Source organism: Glycine soja, chromosome 13, assembly GCF_004193775.1.
Source record: "Glycine soja cultivar W05 chromosome 13, ASM419377v2, whole genome shotgun sequence".
In the NCBI taxonomy this organism is placed as follows: domain Eukaryota; kingdom Viridiplantae; phylum Streptophyta; class Magnoliopsida; order Fabales; family Fabaceae; genus Glycine; species Glycine soja.
The window spans coordinates 17,436,487-17,446,600 of record NC_041014.1 but is presented as its reverse complement, the minus strand read 5'-3'; the positions used below and the strand labels follow the sequence as shown (position 1 = coordinate 17,446,600).

General features: G+C 32.6%; 1 protein-coding gene across 1 annotated transcript; it reads left to right on the top strand.

The window, feature by feature from the left end:
• Positions 1-1,252: 1,252 nt before the first annotated feature.
• LOC114382626 (elongation factor 1-beta 2-like) lies at positions 1,253-3,766 on the top strand. The gene is made up of 6 exons (XM_028342181.1): positions 1,253-1,415; positions 1,557-1,673; positions 1,816-1,891; positions 2,877-2,994; positions 3,216-3,329; positions 3,427-3,766. Exons 1-6 carry the CDS (start codon positions 1,330-1,332, stop codon positions 3,588-3,590), a joined length of 675 nt encoding a protein of 224 aa, XP_028197982.1. The 5' UTR covers positions 1,253-1,329; the 3' UTR covers positions 3,591-3,766.
• The last annotated feature ends 6,348 nt before the right edge of the window (positions 3,767-10,114 follow it).

Below are 10,114 nucleotides of genomic sequence, written 5' to 3'. Positions count from 1 at the left end.
AAGCTTTGCTACAACCAGATTTATTGCAACTAGATTTGATGAAACAAATAAACAAAATATGATCCATTAATATTGTAAACATGACCAAAAAAATAAATATGAAACAAAATGTGAAACAAATAACAATATAACTGAAAGTAATATCTTAAGAAGTTCCAACACTAGTAGTTAAAACACTTGTTGTTCCAACACTTGGAGTATCAATATTAATATCAATATTAGTCGTATTTAAAGCCAAATTAAACAATTCTACAAATTTTGATTGATTCGATTTTTATCGGATCTATAAATTTAAACTTATGACCCAACCTATACATGAACGATTTTGACCCAAATACATAAATGACCTAACCCAAATATTTGGATTGATTTGAGTTAATTCGAATTTGTGGATGACATGTAACCACGAGCGCCCCTAAAGGAAGGAGGAGAGGTCATGAATTCGAATTTTCCACTAACATAAAATTTAGCAACTAACATTTGTCAATAGAAAAAGAATACCACAAAACTTTTTTTAAATCATTTAAAAGTTTTCATTGAATACTCCAAGAAACGTCTTTTAAAATACAAATCCATATACACCCATAAATAACTTTTCCCGTAAATTTCAAAGTTTAATTAAAGAGAAACCATTCAAGTTTACTATACTTTAGCCATGGATTAAGAGAGTCTAAATTAATTGATTGAAAAATGTGTGCAAGTTATTATAAATTATTAGTAATTAAGTTCAATTTCTAAGAATAAAAAAACTTTAATTATAGTGATAAATATTTTGCTATAATATCTTATCTATCATAAAATATATATTAACATAAATATCTGCATCTAATCTAATCTTTCTTTTTACACATGAATATATTTACAAAGATAATGTGTTTTTTTAAAATAGGGTTACATAAATGAAAATAAAGTAATATATTTATGATTATGAATTTAAAATCATTTAAATATGTTTTAAAACTTAAAATTATTTTCGTACAAACATATTTTAAATATATATATATATATATATACATATATATATATATGTGTGTATTTATAAAATAAAAAATATATTTAAATTATAATTATAATAATATAAAAAAATTGTTTTCCTAAAACACATCAAAATTTGTAGTGTAAATCATCACCGTGCATGACATAATCATAAAACATCGGTTAGAATTGGATCCAAGTGTGACACATATTTGGGAGAGAATATACCTTTATTCACTTGCATCTCAACTAGGGTTTGTTCCTACTATAAATATCAATCATCGAACCATCCCTATTGCCCTTCTAGCTTTTTCCCAGTCCAAGCAGCCTCCAATTCGTGCCACTCTCTTCAAAATGGCCGTTACCTTCTCAAATCTCCACACAGAATCAGGTCTCAAGTCCCTCGACGACTTCCTCTCTGGGAAGGTCTACGTTTCTGGGTAAGCACACTATTATCCACTCAATTTTCCTTTTTTTTTTTTCTTGCTACTCCTTTATTTCTAAATAAAAAAGTTTTAATTTTTAGCAACTATTTTCATGTTTCTGATCAATCCTTCATCTGGGTGTCTCTTGGTTTTCAGGGATCAGTTCACAAAGGACGACATCAAAGTGTATGGTGCTGTTTTGGAGAAGCCAGGTGACTCTTTTCCCAATGCTGCCAAGTGGTACGAGGTTGTCTCATCTCAGCTTGCTGCAAGGTTTGTTCTTTTTGCTCTTATTTGCAATTGGGTGTCTTTTGTTTTGATCTTTTTGTGATTCAAAATTTAGGTTTTATTTGGGTTTGTGAATTTGCAATCTATTTTGCTTGTTTATTAATTCTTCCTTTTTCTGGATTTGAAGCTTCCCCGGCAATGCTCAAGGGGTGAGATTCAGTGGCAAAGCTTCTGCTCCAGCGGAGGCTGCTCCTGCGAAACCGGTGTGCATATACTTTTTTATTTTTTACTTTTAAGTTACTTCATGGTTGTGATGTCTGTATCTTTGAAATTTTAAACGTAATTTTAGTTATGTAATGCAATTTTGATATTTAGTAAAAAAAAGTAGAACTTGATTACGTAGTCATGTTCATATCTTTTGTGTATTTGGCACAACATAGTTGCCTATCATTACAAAGTTTAAGTTATAAACAACCTCATGGTGTTTTTCAGTTGTTTCCAAAGCAGTTGCTTGAAGTTTGGGTTAGAATAAAAAAATGTTAATTTTAGTGTTGTGGAAGTGAGCTTGGAAACTACCGAACCTCCATTTTTTGCAAGGCACATGTTTCTGATGTGACCTATGGTTACAGGACTTTTAGACTATCAAAATTTAACATTTTTAATTATATACTGGACTTTTGGGGTCATTTGTTATAAAATAAACTACATGTATGAAAGTTGAAAATGGATGAAACATCAAGTTGGTTATTTGAGATTTTCCCTATCACATATGATATTATATGCTTTGCATGTTAATTATTTTATTGAGTGGCTTGAGTGAGGGAAAATGGTGGGGACTGGGGAGTGTAAATACTTAATATAATTTTCATTTTGAATAAAGTGAGTGGACTGTGGGCTGTGATATGTAATTTTTTTTAAAATATAGTAATTTCCTTTTTTTTTTTTCAAAACTAGTGTATCCCCTCACTTTGCCTCAAATCCCTTGGATTTGACTGTTGGAGTTGGAGTGGTAGGATAGGGTTTGGATGAGGTGATGAGCCCTCTAAACCATTCCACTCATTGCTCATAACTTTTCAAAATATTTTTTGTATTATAATCCATCCCACATCATTGCTCCAAATGTATATTATAACTATAACTGTTGATTATTGCTGTGTTAGTACTTTTACCTAGGTGGCTAGGCTTATTAGCTAATTACCTGAAGTCTTCAACTAGTTTGGTTATTGGGGTTTTATTTGAATTTGTCAGGATGCTTCTGCTGCTGAAGATGATGATGACCTTGATCTCTTTGGCGATGAGACTGAGGAAGACAAAAAGGCAGCAGAGGAAAGGGAGGCTGCTAAGAAGTCTACCAAGAAGAAAGAGAGTGAGATGTCTTTCAACTCTTGACTTAATCTTTGCTTTTTGTGAAAGCATTTCAGAGATAAAATATGTTCCTTGAATTTATATAACTCACTTCATTGCTTGTTACATTTGTTAGTGATAATATTTAGTTATATGGTGAAATTACATTGTTCTATTTGTTCTTCTTTTCTTGTTTTCCAATTGAGTGAGTGCTTAAAACTATCAAACATTGGCCTTTTTTAGGTGGCAAATCTTCTGTTCTGCTTGACGTTAAGCCTTGGGATGATGAAACAGACATGAAGAAGCTGGAAGAGGCTGTTCGCAGTGTTGAGATGCCTGGTCTATTGTGGGGAGCATGTATGTTGAACTTTGTTAGTTTTTCCTGTAAATATCTGTTGTGTTTAACTTCAATATATTATGATGTGAACAACATGTTTTGTTGGTGTTGACACAGCCAAACTGGTTCCTGTTGGTTATGGGATCAAGAAGTTGCAGATCATGTTAACTATTGTCGATGACCTTGTATCTGTGGACACCCTTGTTGAGGAGACTCTCACAGTTGAGCCCATCAATGAGTATGTCCAAAGCTGTGACATTGTTGCATTCAACAAAATCTAAGTTTTCATGTTGAATTTCAGTCATTTTGAAGCAGCCAATTAGTTTGTTTTTCTTTCTCATCCACTTCCTTCTAACTTATTCATGTCTAGTTTATGTTTCAGTGATGGTTTTGTTACTAGAATTCTGAGAAGTAAAAAATATATATTTTGAATATTTATGTTCTTGTGTTCCATCAATGTGTTGTTAGATTCTAATATAAAATAGGTGTCCTACTCCTTTCCACTATTACAATAAAAATTAATTATTCGAATTGAGATCGGATCGGGTTCAATTTAAAAGCTGGTTCAAGAAGGAAGATTGTGAGTACAAGTATTGTTTAAGTCATCATGAGATAAAACTGTACAATTTGTGTAGTATTAAAAGAATGCAAATATAAGATTGCAATTTGCATACGGATTGGTTTGATTTGTTTTTATTTCTTTAAAGTATAAAAAAGTATAAAACTTGGATGTAATTCTTTGTATGCTTTTTGTGTTCTCCAATCAGAATTTTCACTTTGATGATGTGTAATAAAGATTTGCGCCAAACTTTAACATGGCTATTAAAGTGAAATTATAATTAGAGAATAACACTTAAATTCATCCAAGAAATTGTATATTAAGTTTCTTCTTTTTTATTTTTTTAATATGAATTTATTCATTAATAGTTATAAAAATGTTATTCTATTTTGGCTTAATTGTGTTTAGTCCCTGAAATTTAGGGTAAATTTGGTTTTGAACTCCCAAAATTTTAAAAAAAGGAAAATTTTGGTCTCAAATTTTAAGAAATTCATTTTGTCCCTAAACACTAAGTTTTTGGGACTAAAATAATTTTTGCAAAGTTGTTTTTAGCCCAGAACGGTAAATTTAAGGGACTAAAACTGTATTTTTTAAAATGAGACTAGAAGGATCTTTTTTAAATTTGAAGGTCCAAATTCAGAGTCTTCTCAGGTTTAAGGAACTAAATAAATTCTATTTTTATTTTGTTTTTGGTATTAAAGAAATTTTAAGGATTATCTATTTCATATTTCATGTGGATGTTTGGACTATTTAAAGAACTTTTAATAGTACAGAATATTTATAGCTAGAAGTCTAAAACTCGTAGGGTGAGAGTTGTGTATTGTTCTAGATGGAGTCTATTGTGAAAATGAAAAACTTTTGCAAGAATAAAATGAACTATTAGATTATTTTATTTTCAAAATCAACGGTTCAGATTGTTACATCTCTTACACCTGCGCCACAGGGTGGTGCCACTATGATGGTTGATTTTTACCGTTAATGGGAATACAAAATGAAGAATAAGAGAGGGAAGAAGAACGATCTACTCCACCATCGTCAATGACGAACACTTCATCATACCTTGTAGTCGTAACACCACCTCCAAGGTTGCTCCGCTGCGAGTCCTGACTGTGGTTCCTCGCATAGTGGCACGCTCGCTCTCCTCCGAAGAGTGCGATTCCGATGACGGCGAAGTACATGGGGATGGTGGTGGTGTCAAGGAAGGAGAGGGATTCGGGAACCCTAACAATGAACTGGTCCTTGGTCTTCGAGTGTCGAGTCTTTCTCTTCTCCAATTCCAACGCTCTTTTCTTCTGTGTTTCTGACTGGGCAAAATGGTGGGGTAGTTGAGGAGGGGGTTTGAGGTAGATGAAAGAGAAGAGGGGAAAGAGAGGTAAAATTGGTAAAAAGAAGAAAACAAATAAAAAATAAAATAAAATATGAACAAAAAGAAGAACCCTTGATTTTAAAATAAATTGATCTAATGGTTTAAATTTTTACTTTGGTACCGTGTGAAAGTAAAAATTTTTCACACGGTAAACTCCCTCGTTAGTCAAAATATGAAATAGGATAGTCCTTTAAGTGACTTCATTAAATGATATTGACGTGATTTTATTTAAATGTATATGTTGGATGTATGTCTAAGCATGCACTTCATATGAAGAAGTAGTTTCATTTTGTTAATTTCACACAAATCCACGTTTAAAGGAAGAATTTTGTTAAACGGAATGCATTAAAGATGATCTAAACTTCAATCGGCTTTTCTAAATAGGAAACCAAACACAATTGTTTTTTTCTTCGCAAGGAGCCATTCTAGGCTAATACGTTTTCTTTGTGTTTGGAAGAAATTAAAGTATTACTTTCTGAAAGATTAATTTACCATCCCACTTATCAAAATAATAGAATATAATTTTAATAGTATACGCCGTTAATATAAAACTTGTTTTTAACAGTCATTTTTGATAATAATATAAAAAAAACTCACCAAAAAAATAGAAAAAAAACTTTGTGGTAACTTATAAGGCATCCTATATTCACATTATGATTTGTAACACATTGCATGGAGAAAGAATGAGAAAATAAAATTGTAATTTCATTCAAGATTATACGAATTTTAATTTGTTCAATGCAGAAGGAGAAATAAAAATGTATCTTAACTTTTATAGGCGTTGGGTGAAGTCTTGAGAAATAATCGAGCACGTAGATTGTTTTATAAAATATCGTGTCATTAAAAATCATAAAAAACGAAAAAATTATATAATTGGAAGTGCGGATTTTATAATGATAGAACAATTCATGTTAAAAAAGTTACCATTAAGAATAAGGCGACAAAACTTATATTGTATCGAAAACTATAATGAAAATAACTAAATGTTAATATAAAATTATAATCGAACGACAAAGATAAAAATACATGATTTATGCGTGGTCAATTCAAGGTTAAAAAATATTTCCTTGTCATTCGTACACTCGTATTCAATCCATTACTAAATTTCGTCCCCTTTATATTTTGACAAAATGAGACGTGCAACAGAGATGGTGACATCCACGAATTACGAACATCTAAAATGCTATTTTTCTAAGGTTAGTTGGCATAGCTTAATGCAGAGATAAGGTTTACAAGTTTAATCGATATATCTTTTTCACTCTTCTGTTTCTTTATGAAAAAGGAAAATGATGCGTAGTATACGAATCGTGCCGCACAATAACTATATAACACATTAAGCTTTGTCCTATTTTATTTAATAGTATTGTTTTTTTAGTAAAAACCATAATGCATTTAGTAGACTTTCATAACATTTTTTTTTATTGAAATTGTGTTACCTCATTTCATTAATGATCATATTGTAAATACAAGTGAGAATTCTATCAAAATCTGAGACATGCATAACATGTTGCTTCCCTTGTAAGACTATAAACACAGATACTACATCAAGAGTAAGATGGGTTGACCCCACCTTAGCCTCTAAAAAATCCCCTCTTGGATAGTATTTATCTTTGAGCAACTTTGAAATAATAGTATATGGGTTGGTTAAGAGGTTCCAACCTTGTTTCCCCAGCAGAACAAGATTAAACCCATAGGTGTTTCTGAACCCTATTCCCCCCAACTCCTTAGCCATAGACAATTTATCCCATGATGACAAATGAATACACTTGTTGTCCCTTTGTCTCTGTCTCACCAAAATGAATTCATCATTTTTTTTTTTGAAAAGTATCAGCCAAGGATTCTGGGAATAAATAGATGCTCATACAATAGTTCGGCACAACTTGAGCCACTGACTTAAGCATAATTTCACTACCAGCTCCAAATAAAGCCCTTCCCCTCCAAGAATTTAGCTTCTTCCACTTATTGATTTAGAAAGGAAAATATGTTTTCTAACAATGGATTCCCAAGTCACTTCAAAGAAACACTTGGTGTAGGTAAAATGATTACATCGGAAACGAACGTGAAAATGATAAGAATACAAAAAAGAACAATAAAGAGATTCAAATCGAAATAATAGAAAAGCTCCTAAATAGACAGGACAAGAAAATCCGTACCCGTGGGTACCCGTCTGAATCCGTCTCAACTTTAACGGCTAATATCTGAGTTGACCGGGTATGAGTTCGGGTTTTTTCCGATAATCAAAAGTCGGGTATGTGTACGGGTATGAGATTATTACATTCGCCCCGATCCCAAACCCGGACCTGTCCCACCACTTGAAATTTTTAGAATTTTTGCATAATTGACCTAGAATTTTTATTACTTGTTAATTTTATTATAGTTTTTTTACATTATTTAATCTTTTCTTAACAATTTTTGTAAACACATGCACTATAATAAATTTATTGACATATAAGTAGTTAAAAATAAATGTTTAACAATCAATTTATTTTTTCTAGAATCAAATTTTTAATATTTTCTTTACAAAAAAAATTATTTTTCTAATTTGAATCGGGTACGGGATGGTGTCGGGGATACCCAATACCCAATGGGTACGGGGATGAGATAATAAATTTTAACCCATCGGGTATCAGGTATGGGGACATGTTAGAGAGTCGGGGTTGAGAATTGAGGAGATAATACCCGTCCCCGCCCTATTGCCATCGTAAATTGCAATAATATAATAATTAGAAATAAGATATATTGATTTAAATTTGAGTTGAAGGTCCATTTCCAGTTACAACTTGGGATATTTAGAGCTTAATAAACCGATCCATATAAATTTGGATCTTGCTCACTGAAATAGTTTTGCCCACTATCCTTACTTGCTCCTAAAATCTAGAAATCATATTTGAGTGTTGCTAGGTGCACCCAGCATTATTGTTGGTGCACCCAACAAAGCTATTAAATGCCAAAATTGCCTCTACTTGTTTTTCTTCTTACGGATCAAGGTGATCCGTACGTTGATACGTAAGACACTTACGGATCAACTTGATCCAAAAGTGTTTTACGGATCAACGTACGAATCACCTTGATCCGTAAGAAGAAAAACAATTTATTAATTAGTTTGTTATATATAGAAATCTATTTTTTTAGTTAAGATTCTTGTAATTGAAAACGATTATGCAATACATGAATTCAAACAGTACATTAACTTCAACATAGTCAAACAAAATTAAATTTCCATCAAATACTACAACTAACTAACTCATGCTAATTTTGCGACAAGGATAACTCGCCTTCCATTTGCGGTAAAGGTTTACTGAAAACAACTAAAATTTCTATTGGCCCAATCTTTTTCCAGTAGTTAGACTCAATGAGCACCTTCATCACGTCCTCGTTGGTTTTGAGTTCAATTATTTCAAATTTTATAACTTTTTCTGAATACTCATGGTGACTTGGTTTCCGAAAAAACAATCGCGTTACCATTTGTATTTCATCAACACCATAAGGGGGAATCCCACGAGGCGCAACTTGTTTGATCAAATCCTTCAGTTCATCCATGGTACATCCGGTGGGAATGTCAAAGTTTTTGGGATTTTTTCCTGTGAACGAGTAACCAACAAACTCATTTTGGCGTGACATGTTCCACCTCCCATTGTAATATAGCAGGGCATCATGAGTAGGGGTCATAGTAGTTTCAAGTAAGTTTAAAATACCATCTGGGGTTCTAGCAATGCTACATAATAACTCAATCGGACCAACAAACGAAAATTCATGATTACACATTAACATTGTGTTAACATCAACATCATCTTTCAGTTGCATACATTGAAACCGAAATTGATTACCTGCATACGTGAAAGGCTGCCGGTAGTAAATTTCATCCAAAAATTGCTTGTCGGTTAGCTTAAGGGTATTGTGTATTCTGGTTTTTAACGTTTGAAAATCACACCCGTTAGGTACTCGAATGGGAGCTAGAGTGGAAGCTTGGAAGGAAACACCACTGTCGTTGTTAACAATGGATCCATTTGGAAAAAATAAAACCTAATGTGGAGTTCACAACTGTCTGACTGCTTGTCTCTCCCAAGAATGCCATAGTTTTTTGTAAGACTTGGGTTGATACTGAAACTTGTGCTTTCTTACAAGGTTAGGTTGTGCCATATATATAGATGAGTTTTAATATTAGTGCTGCATTTTTTAAAGATTGAAAATACGCATGCACATGCTTTCTGTATGTGTTGTCAACTACACGAATGACATGACATGCTTTAGCTTCCTGACACCCCCATCGTTGTATCTACAAAAAGGAAAAAAAAGATTATTTACTCATCAAACCACTTCCTGGAAAACTATTGAGGTTAACCCATTCAATCTCATTGATCCATCTTCTAATGTTATCAACATATATTTATTAATTTCTTCTAAGAACAAAATCAATTCCCCTTCTTCCAAAACAAAGTGAAGGATGATGATAGCTTCAGAGGAGGAATCAAATGATGTCGAAGAGATATTTTTTATTTCCATCAATTGTTTCCCTTATCAATCGATCTTCTTGTATTTATTTATTCACTTCCTTTCAAGAAAACATTCGTGTCAATACCATAGCACCAAATGTTTCAAAAAAAGGAAGAAGAGGATAGGAATGATGATTTTATACAAAATCCTCCTTCTGTTGATTATGAGGCTTGTGATGAATCTACACCTTCTTTTCAAATCCCTGTTTCGGCTGCACCTGTTTCACAAATTCCTCCTCAGCCTACAACAATGAAACCTCCATCACGCTCAACCATCCCTACTATCTCTAATGAACACATGACTCAATACTTTATGCCACCACTTGCTATTCCACCTATGCCGATCGAAACCTCACCAATTCAAGTCCATTAGTATCACGTCAAACA

Bases quoted from the DNA above. Each gene is read 5' to 3' on its own strand.
- LOC114382626 (XM_028342181.1), top strand. From the start codon at position 1,330: ATGGCCGTTACCTTCTCAAATCTCCACACAGAATCAGGTCTCAAGTCC. The intron at 1,674-1,815 runs GTTTGTTCTTTT...CTGGATTTGAAG, and splicing joins TCATCTCAGCTTGCTGCAAG to CTTCCCCGGCAATGCTCAAG. The intron at 2,995-3,215 runs GTGAGATGTCTT...GGCCTTTTTTAG, and splicing joins GTCTACCAAGAAGAAAGAGA to GTGGCAAATCTTCTGTTCTG.